A 24,185-nucleotide genomic window follows, 5' to 3' on the forward strand; every position below is an offset into this window, starting at 1 on the left:
ATGCTTTAAATAATTATTTGAATTGTGGTTCAATAGTTCAGTTTTGCACCTACTCAGATATGTCATATGGTCCCAACACGACTAAAAGTCAAACACTAATCTCTATGCTGGTGGGGGCAGATTTGGCCTTTGTCAGAGTCAATGATGGTGTTGATGAGGCTCCATAAAAGGTTCACTGTGACCCACTGTCAGCTTGATAAATGCATCATCATGGTCTTCTGTTGTCAAGAGTAACATGGAGACTGTGGTAGAACTGAGAGAAAAAAACACATGTCCATGGAATTAACACATCAGGGTTTTAGTACCGATTTTTATTACAGAAATAAAATGACTTGTGTCCTGGTTCTGGTGTATCCTAACAACAGAAATATGAAGCACCAGAGATTAAAGAGTTACTTGTTGTTGTTAGTGCTTAATTATCAAGTAGACTTTTTGGGAGAGGGCAGGTTTCTTTCGATTTTAATTTGTTTTAAAATGTTTGTATGTATGTTTTGATTCCTTTTTGGTCATGTTTATCTCTTGAAATTCATAACTATATTGTTAATAGCTAACACATTATTTATTAGCTCACTAACTGTCAGACCACTACCATTCTTTTTTGTAGCAGTAATCTAGCTTAAGTGGTGTCTGGTAACAATTGGCTAGCGGTTAGCTATTTTCATATTCGGGTCAGATAATGCCCCATGTATACTGATACCTCTCGGTCACAACTTTATTATTCCAGCTAAATTATCATACACCTTCCTCCTCACAGTGATTTGAAATCATAAAATCACTAATTGTAATTATGTTACAGCTCAGTTTAGTGGCTGGTTTTCATAGAAACCAGCAGAAAGTGCAATTAAATCTCTGCAGCGTTTCTGCTCTGCTCTTCTGGTTGCCAGAGGAAACCTGCACTTCTGGGTAAGAAGATGCAAACACTCAGAGACAGAGTGAAAAACACACACACAATCACACACTCCTTTATTGTCAGTTCCTTTTAAAAGTCAATAGTCCTCAAAGAGGTTTTTCCAAAAATACACCAAAGACTGAAACACACTGAGGCGCCAACAACAGGACAGGAGACAAATGACAAGTTCAAACTGGTTTAGTAGTAACTGGATTATCGAGCTTTAAGGACATTTTTTAAGTGACCCTTGGCCCTACGTTTAGGGGTTATATTTTTTAGTTGAACTGTTTTAACTGTTACCATTTGTTTTAGAAACTTTAATCTATACTGGGGAGTGTCTGGTTATATTTGGCCAGCTCTTATCTCTTTTAGTCATTTTTTTGGTGTGTTAGTTAGTTGTTTTTTGGAGTTATTTCTGATGCTTTCACCAACTTCCAGTGACAGAGGTGAGATGTAATGACTTTGAGATAAGCAGCCTTCACACTCGTCTTTACCTCTGTCCTCCGCTGCAACCACATTGGAAGCTTTGAAGATTAGCTAACACCAGTGGTTATTTTGTTATCTCTTTGTATCAACAGGATTAACGAGATTACATGAAATGGAAATGGCTCTAATGACATTAAGAGAGAAGATTTAATTAATACCATGGGATGTGTCTCATGTAATGGGGCCGTGCTATATATAAAGTGACTTTATTAAATATAAGAGACGAGCAGACAAGTAAACAATGTTGAGGCCCAGATGTATTTGTATTTATATTGAAATATTTATTTCTTGATGTATTTTCTTCCCTCGACGATGACGGTTTATTGCGTCTCTAAAGTAAAGTATGAATTTGTATCTCTACTCTACTTTCAGAACGCTGTTCTAGCTGTCTAGTCAAAGACATGGATTTGATTCATCACATTCCCCTCGTCACAAATATTTTCAGCCTTTGTTTCAGCAACAGCCCACCAAAACAGTACGTTGTTATTCTTCTACCAATACCTCCTCCTTTATGCAGCAGCCAGGACGACCTGAGCTGATTATCTACATGACGGTGTCTGCAGTGTTCAAATAAGACTCAGTGGCACAAAAACATTTCAGGATGTTTTGCTGATGCATATACAGTGTTGGTGTTTAATAAATGAATACATTTTACAGTCATCTTCCTGCTAGACCACCATTTTACAGTACATTACAGAATTAGACAGTGGCATAGACCGTGCAAATAAGATGCATTAAAATATAATTAAATACTATAGTTTTTTTTAATCATGCTATATGTAGAGGTTTTCATAAATACAAGAGCCAGCATCTAGACAGAATTTTCCCTGCAATTAAAATTGCGATTTGCTTCCATTTGTAAAAAATAAATAGTCCTTCTGACATTTTCTTCTTAATGAGGACGCAATGATAATTAAAAAGACTTTGGTGACCTCAGGTGGATACTTTGCTGCACTGCAGACGCTGAGATCTGAGGTAGAACCTGAGGCTGCAGTTTTCACCAACATAAGACATTTGAATAAAGTGCATTTGACAACAGTTGGTTTCTTCCTTTGACAAGCCGATTGGTATGTATTGTATTGGTATATATCTATGACCCCAGAGACCACCTTCAGAGCTTTTCAGTGAGTTTTTTCATTTGCATTTTTCATTTATATGATTGTCTGGATCACGTCCTTGAGATTGGAAACACACTTTACGCCTGAAGGCAATTACATGTGAGGTATTCCTGGTCTTCCTATAGGGTGTTTGCATGTTCTCAACGACCATGCAAACACCAAAGTAATTACTTTAGTTTACACAGTGTGATTCCTAAAACTCTTAACTTTGCTCTCCGTTAGGTCGGCAGCAGGGGAAAGAGGGTGATGGAGCAAACGTTTAGCCCTCCACTGCCTCCTGCTGTTGACGTCTCTTATTTTGTCTCTTTATCTGATAGTCTGCAGTAATTTCAGCAATAGTCTTGCCTTTAGTCTCTGGCAGGGTCAGCCCCTGGAAGATAGCAGACAACAGACAGACAAACAAGAAAGGAATAAAGCAGAAGTCGCCCAGACCCTTGATGATGAAGGGGAACAACATTCCTACCAAAAACAGGCTGATCCACATAAAAGAACCAGCAACCATATAGGCCACTGGTCGAGCTGCCTGGTCAAATATTTCTGCAGGTAGAATTCCTGTGACCCCAGCAGGACCCAAACCAAAGCTGAGAATGTAGGCATACACACAGGCCATGCTGAGGTCGGCCATCCCATCAAACCCACGGCTGCGGAGGTTCAGGGCGATGGTGAAGACTATAATCCAACAAGTCATTAGACTGTACCCCCCAATGAGGAGGTACCTGCGTCCCACACGCTCAATCAGAATATTACTCAGTATGGAAGCAGTCAGTTCAGACGCCCCAGTGCCGATGGTTGCATACTGGATTTTGTTCAGGGGGATACGTGCTTCAACAAAGATGTAATAGGCGTAGAAGTAGATGGAGTCGTTGCCACAAAGCATCATGGCGCTACTGGCGGCTATGATGGTTCTCAGCTGAGGTCTGAGACTGGCATCTTTAAATAAGGAAATAAGTGTCATTGAATCACCATTGGATTTTATCACTTGCTGCTGTTGTTCTTGAAGCATCTCCTCTAGTTCTGAAGCTGGAGTCTCCCCTCCACGGAATCTCGTCAATGCTTTAAGACAGGCCTCTTTGTCTCCACAGTCAATCAGCAGGTATCTGGGACTTTCTGGAAACCAAGGAAGAGTAAGCAACTGGAAGAGTGCTGGCAAGGCATTACTTGCAAGTAAGTAGGTCCAGAGAGGCTCTGAGCCCAGCACTTCTGTGAGTCCTACAACCTGGCCAAGAAAAATCCCAAATGCGGTGAAAACAGCCGAGGAAAAGGCCACAGCTCCTCTGAGGTGTTTGGGGGCACTCTCCCCAAAATACATCGGTTGGATGTTCATGCTGACACCTGAGTTTATCCCCACCAGGAGTCGAGCTACGATGATCATCTCAAAGGACTGTGCCAGCTTGCAGGTCAGTACAAGTACAGCAGCAACAAACAAGAAGACATTATTAACCAGCAGAGACTTTTTCCTCCCCAGGTGGACTGCCATTGGCCCGGCCAGCAGCGCACCAACCAAACCTCCCAGTGCAAAAGCCGAGACTGTCAGAGTCCATATAAGAGTCACTTGGTTGACGTGCAGACCGGTACCCGATCGCTGCGCGTAGGTATCATTGATAAAGGCCTGGATGTAGCTGGTAGGAGCGTTGATGATAGAGATGTTGTAACCGTATTGGAAGGTGCCTCCAATAGCTGCACAGAAGACGGTCAGTGTGAGGGTTCTAATATTTCCTGCAGGTCTCCTGGAGCCTTCTGACTCTGTATCACCCGTGGGTGACATCGCTTCAATGACAGGCTCCAGTTCCTTAAAAAACACGAATTGAAATCAGAATCTGCATTAATCTTGTCCTTTGACATCGGTGTCTTTTTATGGTATTTCATATATATTCATATTCGTATACGGTATTTCAGTCTTCCCTAAGCACGCTTGCGTCGTCCTTGCCTGCCTTAGAGTGTCACTTCTTATGTATGCCCTCAGTTTCGTCTTTTAGGTGTTTTGCCGCAAGCAGCTCCGCCTGCATTTACGTCATAGCACCGACCTTAACCAGTAAAGGGGCTTCATAAGTTGTAAGCCTAAGTTTGTTTGTACTACTTACCTGTACGTGATCTGTTTGAGTAGATATAACGAGGTAACAACCCTGAAAACATAATCGCTTCTCGAACACAGCGGTGATGATGGAAATTCGCCTGACAGATACAAGTGAGAGCGTAAAGTTCCGCCACATCCCGTCGTACGTCGGTCTGCAAACGCAAAGCGCTATAATTGGTTTAAACCTAAGACCGGCTTTCGTCATTGAATTGCGACTGCAGCGGTAGCAACCAGGCAGAAACATGTATGTAAATGTGTTATTTTCTGGTAATAATACACTACTCCTTTGGGCTTGTGATCAAATAACGCAAATGTTAACAAAAACAAATGCATTAAATACACTGTTTTAAAATACGAAGGAAGGGGAAAGTGTGACAAAATATACCAAAAAGAAGAATAAAGAAATGGCCATTTGCTCATTAGCTAATGCTAACGTCGTCTTAGGCTATCCGCTAATGGTGATTGTTTTTTCTTATTATTCTGTTTCGAATGATTATCAAAGGACCGCGCACGGGGCTATGCAAAATAGAAACGATCTTTCGATTTTTCTGAAGTTATGAATATATTGTGTAAAACGTGTTTGCTTGTTTCTACGGGCACCGCTTGGTCAATACGTGGTTGTCCTATAGTAAACTACAAACGGCAGGCAGTTTTTCAGCTTATGTGGACTTCAATTCTCGGTCAATACGATAATATACAATATGAACACAGTTAACTCTGGGTTTTGAATTGGTTTCTCTGGTTGTCCTAACTTTCGTTTATGATAGAGTCAGTTTGAAACTTATAACTATATATACCAAAAAAATAGTAAGATCCTTTTCATTGCGTTTTTTTTTCTTCTGACTTCTCTAATATTTGTTTGATATCTGGCATTAATTACAAACAGCATCGAATGAATGAATAATTCTTCATTTCTGCTTACTGCTTTGTGGTCATTTATTGTCTTATAAGGGCACCTTCTCCAACAAAGAGGAAAGAGGACGACAAGAGTAAACAGCGAGGTAAAGAGAAGTCAGGAGCCACTAAAGATGGTGGCGACAAAGATCGGGGTCGTGACAAGAATCGTACACGGCGTAGTGCTTCCACTGGGAGCAGCAGGTCAGAGGTTGATTTCTAAAAACGATTATAATGTTTAATTTGGTTTAGAGCCAACTAACATTTCTTATTGGTGTGTCATTCTACAGATCTAGCTCGAGCTCCAGTAGCAGCTCAGGCTCTAGTTCTGGGTCTTCAAGCGGCTCAAGCTCTGGTTCATCCAGTCACTCTGGATCATCTAGTTCCCGCTCCTCATCATCCTCCTCCTCATCTTCCTCCCCAAGCCCTACCCGCCAGCGCCATAATAACAGAAGGCGCTCACGCTCAAAGTAAGGAATCTATCGACTAATGTGTTGAAAGGTGCCATTTTACCAATGAACTAGGAAACTTGTCAGTGTGGTCATAAACACACATTTGGTAAAACTACTTAAAAAAATTTTTTGGAGTTGGTTAAAAGTTTGCCGAAATCAACTTGTAGGAAGAAACTAACAATTGGAACTATGGTAATCATAGGTTAGGTTAAACATGTAACAATGATGAAAACGATTTAGATATTAAATTTTGTTTTTATTTAACTGCTGATTGATATTTTTATTTCACAGGTATTATTTAAATTGTTAGTCCAAGTAATGAGTTAGTGTTATTGCCTGAAGTTAGCCATTTGCCCATTGTATTTGCTAGTCGTATGTGAATGATTGGTAAAGATTAACCAAAAAAAATTCCAAAACATTTTTTTTAAATGTATCACCTGATGAAATGAACGTACATGTCACCGTAGGTCGAAATCAACAAAGAAAGACGAGAGGGAGCGACGGCGCAGAAGCCCCACGCCAAAACCCACCAAAGTGTATCTGGGCCGACTGACCAGGAACGTCATCAAGGTCGAGACAGTTCTTCTTTGGAACGTCCTCAAAGTTCTCTGCTGGACTCATGGCTCCAGACTGACCAGTCAGTGTTTTCTGAATGCTCTCTAATTCTGTCTTTGCAGGAACACATCCAGGAGATCTTCTCCACCTACGGAAAGATCAAGATGATCGACATGCCCATGAACCGCACACACCCCCACCTGTCGAAAGGCTACGCCTACGTTGAGTTTGAGACGGCCGATGAGGCCGAGAAAGCTCTCAAACATATGGATGGAGGTATGTGGATGTGGACGGTCATTTCCAGGGTCATTTTATCATCCGTTTTAACTATGTAGCTGTTAATGAGCTAGATTCTGAGCTACCCCTGGCTAACTTTAAGTTTGACAGGAATCCTTGAACAGTTCTTGTCAAACGGCCACCAGTTGTTTATTCATGTTTTATCTCAGCTTTGTTTTTGGAATTTTTATTAGGATCTCAACAAATTTAAGGTTTAGCTTAAATAAACTCTCTATGCTAACTTATAGCTGTTCCTACACTGGCATTGAGCTACTGTCTGTTTTTCACTTTACTCTTTTTGTAAAGCTAACATTTAGCTGTTTACATGACACTTTCATACAACGGTCTCGATTGGAACCACGTTTTCACAGTCATTTTTTGTATTTAATTGTGAATACCCAGGTCAGATTGACGGTCAGGAGATCACAGTCACCGCGGTCCTCACGCCTACAGTGCGTCCTCCTCCTCGCAGACTCTCCCCTCCTCGCAGGATGCCTCCCCCTCCTCCAATGTGGCGCCGCACCCCTCCTAGGATGCGTAGAAGGTGAACCTAAAGAGGAGCAGCTGTGCTGTTTGACCATGTGTTTGTGTGTGTACTTGTACATTTGACATAAGCTGACATGTTTCCTCTCTGGTTCAGATCTCGGTCTCCACGGCGACGCTCTCCAGTTCGCCGTAGATCTCGTTCACCTGGACGCCGTCGCCATCGGTCACGATCCAGCTCTAACTCCTCCCGTTGATAATTTGTGAACTCCCCTTCTCCCTCATTCTCCTCTTTTTAGTCTGAATTAGTGTTTTTATTTTCTTTAATTATAATTCGTTCAGGTTCTAGTCCACCAGCTGCCAAGTTGCCACTGAGGTGCCCTGAGCATGGCACTGTCCACGCAATGTTGCCCAGGCACTTAAGGCAGAGGTCAAATTCCTTGTGTGTGCAGTGGTGTGCTGTGTCACGATGACAAATAATAATTTACTTTCATAAGTCATCAGTTCCACTTGGTTTGTAGTTTGAAGCCCATTAAGAAACGCCGTAGTCCAGTGAGTTTCCAGATTTGGAACGAGTCCAAGTCACGCAAGCTGTGGTGACCTCCACTCTTTGCTGTTACCTGTTTCTCCTTGTCTTTTCACACGTCGACTCCACAGATGATCAGATGGCATTTTTACTCTTCTGGTTCAGGGGTCACAGAGCTCAACCTTCGCAGTATCTGGACACTGTTGTTTGTATCGAATACCCAGACTCCCCGTCTTCTGGCTGAATTTTATTAAATCTTGTGTTTTGACTGTTTTGAAGTTTTGTTCGTTTCCTTTTGACCCATCAGAACATCGCAGCAGCTAAATGTGATCAGTGCTTGCAGCTGATCATTGGCTAAAGCCCAATTGTAGGTATTGTAAATCTCTGGTGACTGGTAAATGTTTAGCTTTATGGCTGCATTTTTGCACCAACAGAAATTTAGTCATAAAGCTAATACTAATCTGTTGGCTAACATTTTCTTTTAAAAATTCTTTGATGATTCTGTTTAGATTTGTAACTAAGTTTTAACTGTTATGTCAATTTTATTATTTTTTGTAATGTAGTGATTTGTATTGTGTTTATTTTTCATTTTAATGATTTTTGTGTTTAGATGATTTACATGTTTTAATAATTTGTAATTTACAATTTCCTAAACTTTTTTTCTAGTATTTTACTGACTAAAATTGACTGACTGACTAAAAACATCTGTAGTCACATCTCAGCGTTCATAGCCATTGTTTTTGATCATATTGTATATTGTGTGTATATATATATATATACAGTATGTATATTTTATAAATATACATATATTTATATGGCAGCAGTACAAATACTTCATGGGTATTTAAGGATCTGTTATCAACAACCATACAGAATCTGTGTGTTTGTTATTTACACTTTAAACAACACCTGACGGTAATCATCAGCACAAGATGAGTCGGAGAAGGAAAAGATGGACTTGACCAGAGGTCAACATGGACCACAGGTTAACATGCAGCTGAGCGTCCTTCAGTGAATCACCAGCAGTAAAAACAAAACCCTATAAACAAAGCTCTTTATGATTCACTCTTGTTTCATGTGCAATTCATCTGACTTCCCTTTGACTGGCTTTCACTGAGCCACCTGTGCTCAGACCAAAGTGTGTGTGTGTGTGTGTGTTCTCCAGAGAGCAGATTGTCTGCAGGATATTGCCCCTCCAGACTGTTATTCTAATTTTTGCGTGGGGCTTTCATGGAGCCAACAGAGCAGTTATGTCTGAGTAGTGATTAGACAAAGGGTTAATAACTGACTTATTAGCATTGGAGAGACTGAATCACAAACAGCTTCACCTCTGTTTAATCACTGATTCAAACCATTTAACCGTCATCAGAGTCTGTGGTGAGACCAGGACAGTCCACATAGACTGTGGGCTACAGGGAAAGTACCCCTTGAATGTTTGGGTCTTAAGTTTTGGTGATTATTTTCTACATTAACTATGTTACTCTACATGTTTCCTTGTTTTCATCATATTGTTTTTATTCTTAGTGTTTTATTTGGTGTTTTTGACTCGATTATATGGTTATATTCATAATTTCATAGGTGTGAGAAATACATAGGGTCTAAAAAGTTAAAAAAAAGCATGTGGTTCTTTGCTTTAGATAAAAGCATCTCATAAATGTAAAACCATTAATTCTAATAGAAAATAAATATAAAATGATAAATATGTTTATATTGCACTTAAGATTATCTGACCTAACGGGTAAAATTGACCTTAAATGAAAAGGTGTGAGATAATGCATATTTTTAACAATATAAATAAAATAAACACTTTAAAATTTATGGAAATGTTCAGGGAGTATATGAGGGAAAAGACACGTTTTAATAAGCAAAGGTTGATTGAACCGCAGTATCAATACATGACCGCTAGTGGGAGCCAAAGTATTTCAACACTGTTAGTCCCTGCGGTCTGTTCCGTCTTCTAAAACTTCCTCGACTCTAACCTTCACTTCCTGGATACGCGTTCAGAAGAAAACAGTTATCCTTAGATCTGATTTATTTCTGATATCCTGAATCGTGCGTTTATTGCATCCGAAGGTTTCAATCGACCGGGAGATAAAGCAAACTCACAGCTTTTATGAAGAAGAACTCACTGATGATAACGTAATAGGAGACAGAGACGGTGGCGCAGAGAAAGGAGGTAACTGATGGACGAAACTGGAGTTCACACTTAGCATTTTAGCTTCTGGTTAAAAGACTTAATTACATGAATTTAACGTTGGTTTGTTGTGTTTTATGTTACCGTATTTGCTGGCATTAGACTAGTGATTACACATGGATTGAATTAAGTCATAATGAAAATATCGATTAGTTTTTTTCTGTTGCCCTCCAGAGCGCCACGTCACTGATCCACGGAGTCAGGAAAGAAAACACACTCACCCGGATTTTAGCTGAAGTCCGGGCTCCTGGTCCCACTGCTGTCACAGCTCAGGACTAGATATTGGACGGACTTAGTTCCACTCCACTGCAAACAAATTTGGTTTAAGTTAGTAATTAATATCTGTTCAAAATGACGGCGTCGAACTCCGGACTCATCATGAACGTGGTGAACAGTATCGTGGGCGTCAGTGTGCTCACCATGCCCTTCTGCTTCAAACAGGTGAGTGTCCTCTCCATTCGTGGGTACGGGCTGGTGCTGCCTCAAATCCCCTCCCAAGGAAAAACTAGTCCTTAATTAGGACTAAAGCAGAGTCCTGTGGGGACAGTAATGGAGTCCCGCGTCACAAAGGAGACACCGCTGCTTACAGAGTCAGAAATCTCAAAATAATCTACTGTAACACTGTACAGTTAACTTTGATTCTGTTAATGTTAGTGACATAAGTAAAGGACATAAAGTGTCAGACACCAGAAGTGTGAATGTCTTTGTGGTTGCTGAGTGGGACCTCTCTGCCCTCACAGTGTGGGATCATTCTGGGAACGTTACTGTTGTTCTTCTGCTCCTGGATGACACACAAGTCCTGTATGTTCCTGGTCCACACGGCCAGTCACACCAAGAGAAGGACGTACGCTGGACTGGGTGAGTTAATTCCCAGTAAATATTTAAAAAGTAAATATTTCCCAACAGTATATCTACTGCATATATATATATATATGTATATATATATATACATATATATATATGGTATTATTGAACTATTCTGCTTTCCCCATGTTTATATTACTGTGTGACTTCCATATGTTGGAAGTGTTACTTTAAAAATGTAAAACAAAGTCTTTTTGGTTCTGGAGGTCCTGTTTGGCTTTCTTGCTAACAGTAAAACAGAGGGAACTGTTGGTGGTCTGCAGTCATAACAGTTACTGACACGTGTGTCAGCTACAGAAACATGAACTTGAATCACCTGACCGTCTCCATGGCATCTGGACCGTTCACACAGAGGCGCTGGATAAACTGAACTGGTTCCAGTTTGATTTCATCAGCAGAGTCACGTTTTTGTTTTTGTGCAGCGACGACACCTGTTCACTTCCATGTTGTTCACACTGACGTCTTTCTCTTCTCTGCAGCTTTTCATGCTTATGGGAAACCGGGGAAAGCACTGGTGGAATTGAGGTAAGTGTCAATATTGATGAGTTTGAGGAACACGGAAATACTTCCTCTGTCAAAATAAACATTGAACATCTTTGAATGTTTGAGTTTGACTAACAAATGTATGTGAGCAGGTTCAACTGGACTTTTACCACCACTGTCCACATAGTATTGGACTTAAATATAAGTAAATTTAATAGCTAGTACGTGTCTCTCTCTCTCTCTCTCTCTCTCTCTCTCTGTATCCCTGCAGTATGATTGGCCTGATGTTGGGCACCTGTATTGCCTTCTATGTGGTCATCGCAGATTTGGGCTCAAACTTTTTTGCTACGCTGTTGGGACTGAAGGTTTGTTTTCTGTTCATATTCCGACACATTAAACACGACACAGTCTTATTTTCATGTCATGACGTCCACAGGTGACCTTCAGTTTCCGTGTGGTGCTGCTGATCGCCGTCTCCCTCTTCATCGTTCTGCCTCTGAGTCTGCAGAGGAACATGATGTCCTCCCTCCAGTCCTTCTCCGCCATGGCACTCATGTTCTACACCTTCTTCATGTTCACGGTGAGCAGTGCCCTCCGTCATCCAGGGCTGCACCACAAGATTTACTTTGTCTCCACCTACAGGCTGAAGTGCATCATGTCAAATAAAAAGAGACATTTTCAGATGTTTTCATCTGTGTTAAAAGTTCAGTCTGAATCCAATTTAATAAAACAGAAGTCAGTGTGAAAAGATGAATCAGATTAGTCTTCACAAATTAATTCATGGGATTAAAACGGTGGTGTGGAAAGCCCTGTTAAAAACACTTGTTGAAGACTTTATAAGTCTAATAATAATAATTATTTAATCGCTCATTGTGTTTGTTTTTTTTTGTTTTTTATTCACTTTTTAAAAATATGTTACTTCGTGCCCATTCAGGAGTTTAGTCTAAAATCAGCTCCAATTTTTATTTTTATTTCCTAATATAGTGAAGAGACAAAGAGACTGAGCTGCTCTTTTATAGTTGGCTAAAACTGAATGAAATCTATTAATTTTCTGAATGTGTTCATTATTATTTATTTAAATGTGTTAAGTCTTTTTTATTTTCACCAACGTCATCTTGCTCTTGTTTGTTTTTTAGAGCAAATTTTTACTGAATCACATCCAGCAGAAGAGTCATTTAGGCCAAAACAAATGTATTTTCTCTACAAAATACAAAGAAATTATTTTTAAAAAGTTGTGTTAGACTGAACACGACACTGAACTCTGCAGAAGTCCTGGTCTGTTTGGTAAAGTTTCTCCTTTTTTTTCACTGATTATTTGTTTTAGGAAACTCAGTTCTGCCTCATGTGTTTTCAGCCCATTTGCTCTCACATGTAAACACACACACACACACAGAGTGTGTGATGGTGTTCTAACCTCCAGTTCTGCTTCCACACACATCAAACAGTGTGTTTGATGAAGTGTTTAGTTCTTGTAGCCTGTGTGTGTGTGTGTGTGTGTCGGCCCGGTTCAGCCTGGCCCAGTCCAGACCCCTGACCTTATAACACTGATGTATCTCCTTCCTTCCTTCCTTCCTTCCCTTCTTTGCTGCTTAATTGCACCACCGTTTCCTCTCCTCACCCCCCCTTTTACCACCATCCCCGTCCTCTCCTTTCCTCTACTCTCTCGTCCTGCTGCTGCTCCTGCTCCTGCTCCTGCTGCTGCTGATGCTGCTGATGTAGATAGTGTTGTCGTCCGTGCGCTACGGCATAATCTCTGGCTCCTGGATGGAGCATGTTCACCTGTGGCGCCTCAGGGGCGTCATTCAGTGCCTGCCCATAATCGCCACAACCTTCTGCTGTCACCCGTAAGTAAAGCAAAGCAAACCCCACAAGAAAAGGTAACCCCCTCCCCCAAACCCTCGCCCATCCTCTGACTGACAGGGCAGTGGACAGGTGTGTTCCAGGAAGCGTCACCGTCCTGAACTCCAACTCACTCTTCACCATGATTTTTATTACCCATCATCCTCACTCCTTTCCTCTGATTTGGGCTTGGTCTGAGCTGTTGTGTGTGTGTGTGTAGGTTTGGTGGCAGTGGTGGTAGTGTAGAGGAGGTGCACGTTTTTAACTTGGGCTGCGCTCCAGACCCAGGCTGGTCGTCCTGGGTCTGGGCGCTGTCAGACTGGAGGTGCAGGGAAATTCAAGGAGCTAGATGTAGGAGCAACACTTTCATTTTCAGACCCACTCTTTCTCTTGTCTCCACCTCCTTCGTGACTCATTTTCTTCCAGCAGTTTTCTTTTTCTGTTTTTTTTTTCTTTGCCCCCTGAGTGTCAGCGTTGGTGCCCCCTCCTCTTCCTCCATTCCTCCTTTCCTCCCTCCTCCGCATTCTCTCTTGTCTCCCATTTGGTTCGGGCTGTAACCCACCAACCTCCCCCTCCTCCCTCCTTCCCCCCTCAGATGGTGCTGTCCTCCTTCAAACATGGGCTGCTCAGCGGCCTGTGGCTGGAGCAGGTCACTGTGGTGCGTTTGGAGGGTGTGTGTCGCTGTCTCCCCATCTGTGGGCTGGCCTTCGCCTGTCAGTCGTAAGTACTGTCACCCCTCTACCTCCTCCTCCTCCTCTTCCTCCTCTACTGTAAAGACAAATCAAATCACAAAAAACATAAATCTAATTGCAAATTAACTCAGAATCACAGACATGAGAAATGTGTGAATTCTTTTCTACATTGTAATTCCTGCAAGTGGAATCTGGTCACATGTCACCAGTCAGTACACGTTCTCTTGTATCCTCCCTGGTGGGCACAGTGGAGGGTTTGGGCTGCGGTCACCAGCAAAAAACTCACTGAAATTGTGGTTAACAATAAGTGAGTGTTTAAAAACATTGCTGCTTGTTTGATGATGTGCTGGTGATGGTAAAGGAGGGATAATCCAGGTTTGTTTATTGATGACTGCAGAAGAGGGTGAGGAAGGGTGAGGTCAGACCCTGTGATGAGTCTAATCTGGGTCAGATTATTGTAGCAGTGTTCACTGAACAAAGACCAAAGTGTCTGCGTTAATGTGTTTGTGCTGCATCTGCTGAGTGATTTCTTGGCCCAGGCTCAGGCCTGACGAGTCGATCTCGGCACCGCTTCATCCAAACCACTCTAATCAACTCGTTGGATGGCGTCCATGATGCAGATGCTAGCTGGTTGTAGCCACATGGACTGATTAAACAGGCTCTCAGCACATTTGGATTTTTATGACATTCAGGAAATGTGTTTACTTTCAGTTAAAACATTACTTACCATCACCATGATGACCAGACAAGAGAGGAGGGAGGGAAGGAGGAGAAGAAAGGAGGATGAGAGGAAGGAGAAGGGGGGGGATGGTTGGCTGAGGACTTGAATTAGCGAGCAGCAGTTAGCTCATAATGGAGGGGCAAAAGAGAAACTTGTGCCACTGAAAAGGTCCCTGTGAGAGGCTTCTGTCAACCAGGGCTAACCATATTACCCACAACACACACACACACACACTCTTCCACTGTTGAAGGACCACATTACAGCAGACAGGAACACACTGTCCTTGTTCACTGGACCAGTGGACGGCCATCAAACCAGTGTTTATTTCACCTTGGCTCAGAGAGGATTAAACTAATTCTAAGAGGAAGCACCAGGGGGCAGAGTTTAGTCTTTAAAAAAAAAAAGAAGAATGAAAGGAAGAAGGTAAAGACAGAACGTGAGGAGAGAAAGTAAAGTTCTCCGTTGTTCCGTCTCTTACTCCAGCTCCTGGTGGTGATGTCAGGTCTTCACAGTCACAGGTTCATGGGTCGGTTGTTGCCAAACCTTTGGAGGAGAGAAACTCACAGACTTGTCCCACCTCAACTCACCTTCTCTGTTCTCTCCATCCCCTGATCATGTCCGTTAGCTTGGTCCCACACTCAGCTACACTGGGTTGAATTTTAATAGTCCTCTACTATTTTATCACCGCTGCCATGACATCACTTCCTTCTGACCCATCTCTGATTAAAAAAATTCTAATAATAATAATGAATTATTTCATACATGATTTTTTGGAGTGTGATGATTATGATTGACATGCGAGAAATCGTTGCATCCATGTGTGTGTCGCATTCATTTGTAAAAGTCCACTTCTTAGTCACAGAAATTGTCGTGACTTTATTGACAAACAGGTGAAACTCTTCACAGAAATATTTCTTAAGATGGTTTTAAAGAAAAACATGTCAAAAATACAAACAAAACAAACAAAATACAAAAAGACAACACATGAATGTGACGACTGTAGCAGTGTGTGGTAGTTGTTGTTGTTGTTGTTGTTGTGGTTGTTGTTCACCGTGCAGCTGCAGAGCATGTGTGTTATTATTCTGGGTGGGGGCGGGGCTGCTTGTCTCTCACAGTCAGGTGCTGCCCACCTACGACAGTCTGGACGAGCCGTCAGTCAAACGCATGAGCACCATCTTCACTTCCTCCCTCAATGTGGTCACCATCTTCTACATCACTGTGAGTGTACGGTGGCGACACCATCACCAGTCATGTGACCACGTGTCTCTGTCCGTGTTGTCCTGTGACACTGCCATGTGTCCATGTGTTAGTTGAATTTGCAGTTTTACTTCATTAACAAAAAAAATCTCTTTTTTTTTTGTCCTTCTCGTTTGTCCATCAATGAAGGTGGGCTTCTTCGGCTACGTCAGCTTCACTGAGAACATCGCAGGAAACGTGCTCATGAACTTCCCCTCCAACCCGGTGACGGAGATGATCCGCGTGGGCTTCATGATGTCGGTGGCTGTGGGATTCCCCATGATGATCCTGCCCTGTCGACAGGCCATCAACACCATGGTGTTTGAGCAGCAGGTGAGTTTACACCTGCTCATCAATGTAGCTAAGAGTTAGCTTTGAAATATCTTGGAAGTGAACTTTAAGAGTGTGTTTGATGTGTAAAAAAAAACAGAAAAAAAGTTTGATGTATTTATTAGTGAACGTGTCATTGTTCCAGTGTGAACAGCAGACAGGTGTGTGTTCTATGGTCTACAGTTCTACTGAGGCACAAACAGGTCTCTGTGTTGGGTGTTCACGGTGTCATCCTGTTTGACCTCGAGCAGGTCATGAAAAAATAAGTCTGTGACATTTACTGTTTCTTTTTTAATTTAGATTCATTTCTACCACAAACAATCATTTTTGGAATTATTACGTTGTTATTTATTTGTACTGTAGTCTCCACAGCACCTTTAGTAGCAGTTTAACAAAGTTGTTCAGTCAACGGTTCAAGATGTGCCGTGTGTGTGCGTGCGTTCTGTATGGTGAAAAACACCCTGGAAAAATCAACTGCAACCAAGCTGTGAATCAAGTGAAGCCTGTAATATTAGTTACAGCCTTGACTTGATTTTTTAAACACTTTTTTGCTTTCGTTTTCTGTCTAATTTTTTTGTGTGTTTCCATGCTCACAGCAGAAGGACGGGACATTTGCTGCGGGGGGATACATGCCTCCTCTACGCTTCAAGATTATCACCCTCTGCATTGTGTTTGGAACCATGCTGGGAGGCATTCTCATTCCCAATGGTATTTGTCTCTGTGTGTGTGTGTGTGTGTGTGTTTGTGTGTGAGTGAGAGAGAGAGAGAGACTCTGCTGGGTTACAAGGTGCATGTGTGGCATTTCTGTGGGTGAGGAGAAGGTGATGATCTTTAAACGACAAGTGTGAAAGTGACTTTATGAGGCAGTGAGTGTCACACTCTGACACACTCCTTAAATCACAGAGCAAACGTTTTATCTTCCCCTAGAGGGGAGACAACAATGATGCTGCAGCTACTGTTCTGAAACCTCCCCCTCTCTCTCTCTCTCTCTCTCTCCTGTGAACCACATGTTGATCCCTGTCTTCTTCTTCCTGGACTGCTCTCATTTCAGTTGAAACCATCCTGGGTCTGACTGGAGCGACCATGGGCAGCCTCATCTGCTTCATCTGCCCCGCTCTCATCTTTGGAAAGATCCAGAAGAACAGCATCATAGCTCAGGTGACCCAGACAGACCCAGAACATTCTCTGATAAATCAGTGTCCATAGAAAGTGAGGCTGATATGTGTGTCCTGTGTCCTGCAGCTGGTCCTGTGGGTGGGTCTGGGCATCCTGCTGATCAGCACCTTCACCACCCTGTCCATCTCCGCCAGCAGTTCTGCCACCAAAGTCCAATCTCCATCTGCAGCCTCTGGCCTGAGTGGCCCTCTGCTGCCAGACTCTCATGATCTGCACGGTAAAATATTTCTACTGTTTAGTTCCTCCAGGATTTATTGACTCATTACTCATCAGCCCCTTCACTGATGTCGGTTTTCCGTTTGTAACTTACTGTGATCATTCAACTCTCACCAGTTTCCAACTTGATATTTGTAGTGTTTGCTGCCCTCTGGTGGGCTTGCAGTGTATGAACTGAAGACTCTTTTCAATTTGAATTGGCTGATAAATATCCCCGTCTGCAGTCTATATTCTCTTGACACTGATTTGTGAGAATCCGAATTATTATTATTATTTTAATTTTTTTTGCCATGTAGAAAATGTCCTCAACAAAAAAGCTGCTGAAATAGCAAAACCAGATTTCCTAGCTGTGGATGTGGCTCAACCTGTGGAGAGGAAACAGCCGGAGCCTCCGCAGATTAAAGGACCAGTGGACGAAGCTGAGGAGAAGAAGGAGGAGGAGGAGGTGCAGTTGGACCGTCCTGATGCTGGTAAGACAAAGTGGACAGAGACCAGTGTCGGTTCCCTTCTGTAAATAGTGATGAAATGAATGGTGTCAGATAGTTTTCTCTCTTTTCTCAGGCATGGCGTTGCCAGAAGGAGAGGCTCACCGCCACGAACCGCCAATCCCTCACGACGCCGTCAAAATAGACACCAGGAAAGAGGATGAAAAAGCTGTTGGTGCAGACGGTGCAGCCAGTAGAGATGGAGAAGTGGGCGTAGAGGCAGCTGCAAAGTCAGTGGAGGAAGAAGACAACAAGGTGGAAGCAGAACGACAGGCAGAGGCTGTTGTTAGGAAACAGGAAGTAGATCTGGGGGGAGGCGAAGTCCTGTCCAATGAGATAGTGGAGAACAAAGCAGCAAAGAAGCAGGACGAGGTCCCTGTGGTGGAGCAGGTGGAGAAGTTGGATGCTGTGAAGGCTGCAGTGGTGGAGAACCCGGTGGTGGTGGTGGGGAAAGTGGACGAAGGCAAAGCTCCAGAAGCTGCAGTGAAACGTGAAGGTTTGTCTCCGTGATCTGACTGTGGGGGGGGGTTGTCAGAAAAATGATGAATTATTCAAACACCTGTGTTTTTGGGTGATTCTTCAGCTCAGCTGCCTGATGGAGAACATCGGCCCGCAGCAGAGGGCGCTCCAGCTGCAGACAGCAACGACACTGGAGATGAAAAGATGGAGGGTAGAGAAGAAAGCGGTCCTTCAGAGAATCCCTGCAGGAGAGTCATCAGTTAATTAGCTGTAAAACACTGTTGACGGATGATTATTCATATGATTTCAGTTTGAGATTTTGAAGTACAGGAACACGAAGGAATATTTTATTTAGCTTGTTTTCTTTACTACAGACAACAGATGTCGTCAACAGCTATTTTCTGTTTTTAGTCTCTAATTGGCTGGTTTGTTTTTTTCCCTATGTTTCTGCTGCTTCTTATTTTAGCCTTAGTTTCTACTCGTCCTGTTTTTTTTTTTTTGTGACATTTGACTGTAATCACTTTGAACGTGAAGTTTAAAGACTTCCTTTTGGTTCTCAGCTGTACCTGATGTTTCCTTCGTTGCCTTTCTGATTGAATCCTCTGCTTCTTCTGTTGTCTATGTTTGCCCTCTCACACTTTATTTTCTTGTTCTTTGCCCCCTTACTTTTTTTCTGTCTCTGCTGGACTCCTGTCACAGTGATAAAAAAGTTGGTTGCAGGTACGAAATCCCTCTGCCTTTCCCCCTCTGTTTAGTCCCATCCTTTAGTGAAAACTCATTGATTATAAGGTAATTTAGTTTGGACTAAATGATGCATTTCCATTTTTTCTTGTCCTATAGATAACACATCTGTGTAGATCTCATCCACTGTTACTGTTATGTGTCCAAAGCTGTTCATTACTGCCCCCTATGTGCCATTTTGTTGGTGTTTTCATCTGTCCAGGACCAAACATCCTCCTCCTACAGGTTTGAGTTGGATCCCAGGGTTCACACGTCAGTGTCACAGTTTGAAAATTAAAGAAAAAAACATAAAAGATTTTTTTTTTTTTAATTAAAAAAATATTTTTCAGTTAAGTTTTCTTACTTAGGTTAAATAAATCTCCAAAAGAGAAATTAGTAAGTGATAAAGATAAAGTAAAATAAGAGCCCTGTGATCCAGTTCATACCAGTTGATGTCTTGTTTTTAATCCGATGTCTCTGTCTCCATGTAGAGGGTCAGCTGGACCACGCTGTGCTCCTGCAGGTGATAAAGGAGCAGCAGGAGCAGCAGAAGAGACTCCTGGACCAGCAGGAAAAACTGCTGGCTGTCATTGAAGAGCAGCATAAGGAGATCCACCAGAAACAGCCGGCTGGTGAGCATGTGACCCGGTCTGTATGGAAAGACAAGCTCAGGTGGAGAAACTGAGAGTGAAGATGTTCTGTCTCTTTCATCTCAGGTGCTGCTGAGGGCGAGGCTGCAAAAGGACTTCAGGAGCATTTGGAGGTGATGGAGGGTGGAGCATCAAAGTCCAAAGAATCTGGACTGGCCCTCGACGTGAAGCTGCCCCAGGAGGCGGCAGGAGCAGGAGCTGCTGGAGCTGAAGTTGGTGGAGCAGCCAGAGTTGCAGCACCACCTGCTGGAGCTCAACAGGGTGACGTGGTCGGAGCCAAGATTCAGGCTCAGGAGGGAGATAATGCAGCTAAGGTGCAGGTTCCTAAAGGAGCTGCTCCTGCGGCCTACAAGGAGGATTCTCTTGTGGCAGCTGAAGGAGAAGCTGCGGTCCAGAATGAGCTGGGAGCCAGAGGAGTTCCACTGGGAAAGAAGACACCAGTGGACAGTCAGGCGGGGCAACCTAAGGTCGAAGGCAAAAGTCTGGATTTGGAAAACCAAAAAATTGAGGAGGAGTTGAAGGAGAAGAAGGCTGCAGAGAAGGAGCGAGCAGAGAGAGAAAGAATAGAGAAAGAAGTTGCAGCCAGAGTGGAGAAGGAGCGTCTGGAGAGGGAGGAGAAGGAAAAAGCAGAGAAAGAAAGAATTGAGAAGGAGGTGCAGGCCAGGGTGGAGAAGGAGCGTCTGGAGAGGGAGAAACAGGAGATGCTGGCCAGAGAGCAGGAGCTAGAAAAGGTGAAAGCAGAAAGACAGGAGGCCCAGCAGAAAGCCATGGAGGAGAAGATCCAGCAGGAGGTGCACAAAGTTGACAATGAGGTCATTGAGATAATGAAGAGGAAAAAGGAGGCGATGGAGGAGCGGGACAGGCTGGAGCGAGCTGTCGAGGTCAAAAAAGCTGCCGTCGACGTGGAGAGAGAAGACGGAGAAGCTTTGAAGAAAGGAGGGCGAGACCTCAAAGAGGAGGTGGCTCCTGACGCCGACCCTAGAGAGGACGTGGAGAACGGTGCTCTCCAAGCAGACGCTCCCGGTCAGGGCTCCCAGGAGGAGGTCAGGGACCAGGGGGAGATGGATCTGAAGAGGAGACGCAGAGCAGTGGTAGCTGGAGATGCTGGTGGGGCCCCAGAGGAGACGGGGGGGTCCAGAGGGGTCCATGGCCTGGAGCCACTGTTGGAGCTGGGGGGTTCCGACCTGCACGTTGCCCTGGAGCAGCAGCTGTTGGCTGGGGCCAGGTTACATTCACGGCAGATTAAAGAGGCCCCGGAGGAGCAGAACGTCAACTAATGTGGATCTTTAATAACGCCCCCTGCAGGACGTCCTGATCATACTGTTGTTGTACTGCCTTACATTCCCCCTGTCCTCGGTGGACAAAGGACACCTTTTCACTTCACAGTCCAAGTCTAAGTTCATTTGGACCTAACTGGAATTCATGGAGATGTTATCTGGATTCTTGTCAAAAGTGCCTGGACGTCCTCCCCAGTCCAAACTTTTCCAACACTTCAGGGTGTTTCCCAGACTCCAAGCTGCAGCCCTGACATTCCTGGTACTTAAAATCAAGATCTCTACTATGGGAGCACACAAAACTCCTGAAACTGTTTCGTGGCTCCTGTTGAGAAAACAGGCTTTTAATAGAAAGAGTTTCTCCTTTCACAAACTGTGCACTTTGAAAATGTACTCCAAAGACAAAGTGTCTGTTAATATTAACTTATTTATCTTCAGTGGCACAGAATTTATTTGACAGCTGTACATTAGTCTATGCAGGTACAGGTGTTTGTTACATTTGCACAAAAAATCAAAAAAAAAAGTTCACGTTGTATGTGGTTTATTTTATTTAGTCTGTGATGTTTGTTTTGGTATTTGTGATGATTTTTGTAAAGAAGAAAAAGAAAAATATAGTTTTTTTTGTCATTGACTCAGAGATGTAAATATTGTAAATCTCTTACAGCACTCTACATTCTTGGGTTAGTACTTCCTTCAGATAACAACCAGAACATACGGGGAACATGTTTGAACAACAACAGATTAAATGACATCAGAGACCATTGATATTTCTTTTGAGCATGTTCCCAAAGTTCTCCGTTTGTTCAGAACTCTTTTATTTCTTCTGTCTGTGCAGTTGGTTCTGTGCTGCTCTCTGACACTCTCTGATCAGGCCTACATTTTCGGACTCTGTGAAACGGTCCAAATCCTGTGCAAAGACTGTGCTGGTTTCTTGCTGGGCTATTTCTTGGTTGCTGGACGTTGAATTTTTAGAAGACCTTTAAGGCTGCAGGAAGTTTTGCAGTCTTTTTGGACATTTTCAGGACGACCTCTGATGCTGAGCCAGGTTGTTCTTGGGTTCTGCTGAAGGGACTTTATGGCCCAGCTGGGACTTAAAGGCTGTATCTGGACTTCTGCTGACCTGGTGAACATCTCATCTCACACACTGAGCTTTTACTGAAACTAACACAGCTAAACTTGGTTGTTCCTAGAATTCTTGTTGCCAGTTGGAATTCTCAGCACATAAATCCTTGACTTCCATCTCTCCATACATTTGTTTTATTTTCCACTACTCTGAAAAACGTCTGAACAAAATTACTCTCTGAATTGCATCCTTGAAACACCACTGATCCACAGGAGCTAAACACACCACTGCCATGGCTAGGATTAGAACCCTATATCCTTCAATTATGGGTTATGATTTTACAACTACCATAGGCTGCCAGTGGTGTCTATTATTAACTTTTATTACCTTGAACAAATTGTCAGTTATTTTTTACCAGATAACTATCCAGAACTTTCACTGAAACAAGTCCATCCTTTTTTTTCCACATGTGTTTCTGTGTGTTCCATTTATATTTCTGTATTTACTGATTGTATTGTTATGAGATTTAGAATAGCATTATTTAAACTGCAAATCCTTAGGCTGCGCTGGACACAACTGTACATCAGTCTTGATGACACACATGTTCATTCTGATTCTACATTTAGTGTAAAGTGGTTTTAGGACCTAATTTGACCTTAAATGGAAAAAGTCAATTATTTAACCTCGTGCTGGATATACAAGGTAGAAACACAGATGCCTTAATTGTTCTTCGACAGACTGTGGACCATATAGAGCAGCTGGATCCAGACCATCTGGATCCTTTGATCCCATCCTCACCTCAGTTCATTCCCTAGTGCCTTACAATGCAGATGCTGCAGTAAATGCTTTGTTTGTTGAAAAAGAAAAAAAAACAAAAGTGGCAGTTTTTGTTTTCCGATGTCATTCTTGCACATGATTGCCTATTGTAAATAGTACAGGTGTTTTTATATATTCAAAATATTTGTATATTTGTTTAAGACAACAGTGGAAGGAAATGTTGTCTGGGTTCTGTAGTGTTTAGCATTTAGCTGGTTGGACCTGCTTGCTTTGTATCAAAGGCTATTTTTCCATGTGCATAAAAAATAAATTAAAGATCTGTTGCAATCAAGCTGTTACCGTCTGTTAATATGGGTGAAAATAAAAAGCCTTTTATTCACATATGTTACAGGTACAGCTGACACATTTGAAAAGTAGCAGAAAGAACATTTAACAAGTAATGTCAAATGAGTATTATTATGAGTCGAGGTCTGACTTAAAGTTTCTTTACAACAGTCCAGGATGCCCTCCTTATTTGGCTCTTTTCTTGGCCTGTAATGGAAGAAGGATATTAAGCTATGATTATAAAGCCCAGCAGGACAGTGATGTGATATTGTTTTGCCACCTACTGCATTTGTAAAGCAGCTCTTTAGAGCCTCAAATTCTTTGGCACACAGATCCTTCTTCAACTCCTGTCTGCCTGTGGTGGTAGCTGTCACACACTTCCCATACACTGCTCCCTGGGTCACACACAGGTCATTATCAGACATCATTTAAAACTTGCAATTATGTGCATTGATAAATGAATCAGGATTTTTGGGTGACATCAATTAATTAGATGTGAAAAATTACTGTTTAAAACCTGTAGTTTTTAAAAACCATTTCCATTCAGTTAAAACGTCTTCTCTCAGTGCTGCTGCTCACCTCTTCCGCACACTGTGCAAAAAGTTCGGGAAATAGCCTCAGTTTTTCTCGGGTGCGACTCCACACATTTGACCCAGACATGGTGCTGTTCTTGCGGTCCCCTAAGACACTTTGGTCGGTTAAGTCCGCTGAAAAAATTTCACCGAGTTAGACACCGAAGACATTAAAGGTGATACTGTTTAAAGTTGAACGAGGGGCTTGAATGAGACATATCAGCACATGAAAAATCAAAACAACATTGGCGAGTAATCCACGGACGACGCCATATTGGAATGTGTCGTGAAAGGATGTGTCGTCAGGAGACTTCTTCAATCTGCTTCGCTCATGTCGCTTTCAATCAGGTTTTGACC

General features: G+C 42.7%; 4 protein-coding genes across 6 annotated transcripts; 2 read left to right on the top strand and 2 right to left on the bottom strand.

The window, feature by feature from the left end:
• Positions 1–1,970: 1,970 nt before the first annotated feature.
• LOC112487381 (solute carrier family 2, facilitated glucose transporter member 11-like) lies at positions 1,971–4,809 on the bottom strand. Its single transcript, XM_025057967.1, has 2 exons — positions 4,575–4,809; positions 1,971–4,282 (listed from the first exon to the last, which is right to left on the bottom strand). Exons 1-2 carry the CDS (start codon positions 4,770–4,772, stop codon positions 2,753–2,755), a joined length of 1,728 nt encoding a protein of 575 aa, XP_024913735.1. The 5' UTR covers positions 4,773–4,809; the 3' UTR covers positions 1,971–2,752.
• LOC103382382 (RNA-binding protein with serine-rich domain 1-like) lies at positions 4,681–8,027 on the top strand. Its single transcript, XM_008315176.3, has 7 exons — positions 4,681–4,811; positions 5,519–5,665; positions 5,752–5,931; positions 6,381–6,483; positions 6,591–6,744; positions 7,147–7,288; positions 7,385–8,027. Coding segments are annotated over exons 1-7 (828 nt in total). The 5' UTR covers positions 4,681–4,809; the 3' UTR covers positions 7,485–8,027.
• Positions 8,028–9,585: 1,558 nt separating this feature from the next.
• On the top strand, positions 9,586–23,263 carry slc38a10 (solute carrier family 38 member 10). Of its 3 annotated transcripts, none has more exons than XM_017034304.2 (18): positions 9,586–9,929; positions 10,122–10,388; positions 10,688–10,805; positions 11,291–11,336; positions 11,566–11,659; positions 11,731–11,874; positions 13,014–13,138; positions 15,662–15,764; positions 15,933–16,115; positions 16,709–16,820; positions 17,164–17,270; positions 17,355–17,505; positions 17,801–17,974; positions 18,066–18,485; positions 18,573–18,659; positions 19,148–19,168; positions 19,660–19,800; positions 19,885–23,263. In XM_017034304.2, exons 2-18 carry the CDS (start codon positions 10,299–10,301, stop codon positions 21,093–21,095), a joined length of 3,327 nt encoding a protein of 1,108 aa, XP_016889793.1. In that variant the 5' UTR covers positions 9,586–9,929; positions 10,122–10,298; the 3' UTR covers positions 21,096–23,263. The 3 variants fall into 3 exon arrangements, with proteins under 3 accessions (XP_016889793.1, XP_016889794.1, XP_016889796.1); XM_017034305.2 differs by lacking the exon at positions 13,014–13,138 and adding an exon at positions 13,729–13,853 and having other exon boundaries at positions 9,587–9,929; XM_017034307.2 differs by lacking the exons at positions 13,014–13,138; positions 19,148–19,168 and adding an exon at positions 13,729–13,853 and having other exon boundaries at positions 9,590–9,929.
• On the bottom strand, positions 23,225–24,171 carry ndufaf8 (NADH:ubiquinone oxidoreductase complex assembly factor 8). Its single transcript, XM_017034315.2, has 3 exons — positions 23,836–24,171; positions 23,541–23,651; positions 23,225–23,463 (listed from the first exon to the last, which is right to left on the bottom strand). Exons 1-3 carry the CDS (start codon positions 23,914–23,916, stop codon positions 23,443–23,445), a joined length of 213 nt encoding a protein of 70 aa, XP_016889804.1. The 5' UTR covers positions 23,917–24,171; the 3' UTR covers positions 23,225–23,442.
• Positions 24,172–24,185: the final 14 nt, after the last annotated feature.

The sequence above is a fragment of the Cynoglossus semilaevis genome, chromosome 8 (genome assembly GCF_000523025.1).
Source record: "Cynoglossus semilaevis isolate Cse_v1.0 chromosome 8, Cse_v1.0, whole genome shotgun sequence".
Taxonomy (NCBI): domain Eukaryota; kingdom Metazoa; phylum Chordata; class Actinopteri; order Pleuronectiformes; family Cynoglossidae; genus Cynoglossus; species Cynoglossus semilaevis.

Coding starts and splice junctions, on each gene's coding strand:
- LOC112487381 (XM_025057967.1), bottom strand. CDS start 4,772: ATGACGAAAGCCGGTCTTAGGTTTAAACCAATTATAGCGCTTTGCGTT. Junction 4,283..4,574: donor CTCAAACAGATCACGTACAG/GTAAGTAGTACA, acceptor GTGTTTTTTAAG/GAACTGGAGCCTGTCATTGA.
- LOC103382382 (XM_008315176.3), top strand. Junction 5,666..5,751: donor GCTTCCACTGGGAGCAGCAG/GTCAGAGGTTGA, acceptor GTCATTCTACAG/ATCTAGCTCGAGCTCCAGTA. Junction 6,484..6,590: donor TGACCAGGAACGTCATCAAG/GTCGAGACAGTT, acceptor CTGTCTTTGCAG/GAACACATCCAGGAGATCTT.
- slc38a10 (XM_017034304.2), top strand. CDS start 10,299: ATGACGGCGTCGAACTCCGGACTCATCATGAACGTGGTGAACAGTATC. Junction 10,806..11,290: donor AAGGACGTACGCTGGACTGG/GTGAGTTAATTC, acceptor TCTTCTCTGCAG/CTTTTCATGCTTATGGGAAA. Junction 19,801..19,884: donor CCACCAGAAACAGCCGGCTG/GTGAGCATGTGA, acceptor CTTTCATCTCAG/GTGCTGCTGAGGGCGAGGCT.
- ndufaf8 (XM_017034315.2), bottom strand. CDS start 23,916: ATGTCTGGGTCAAATGTGTGGAGTCGCACCCGAGAAAAACTGAGGCTA. Junction 23,652..23,835: donor TTGCACAGTGTGCGGAAGAG/GTGAGCAGCAGC, acceptor TGTGTGACCCAG/GGAGCAGTGTATGGGAAGTG. Junction 23,464..23,540: donor AGAGCTGCTTTACAAATGCA/GTAGGTGGCAAA, acceptor CTTCCATTACAG/GCCAAGAAAAGAGCCAAATA.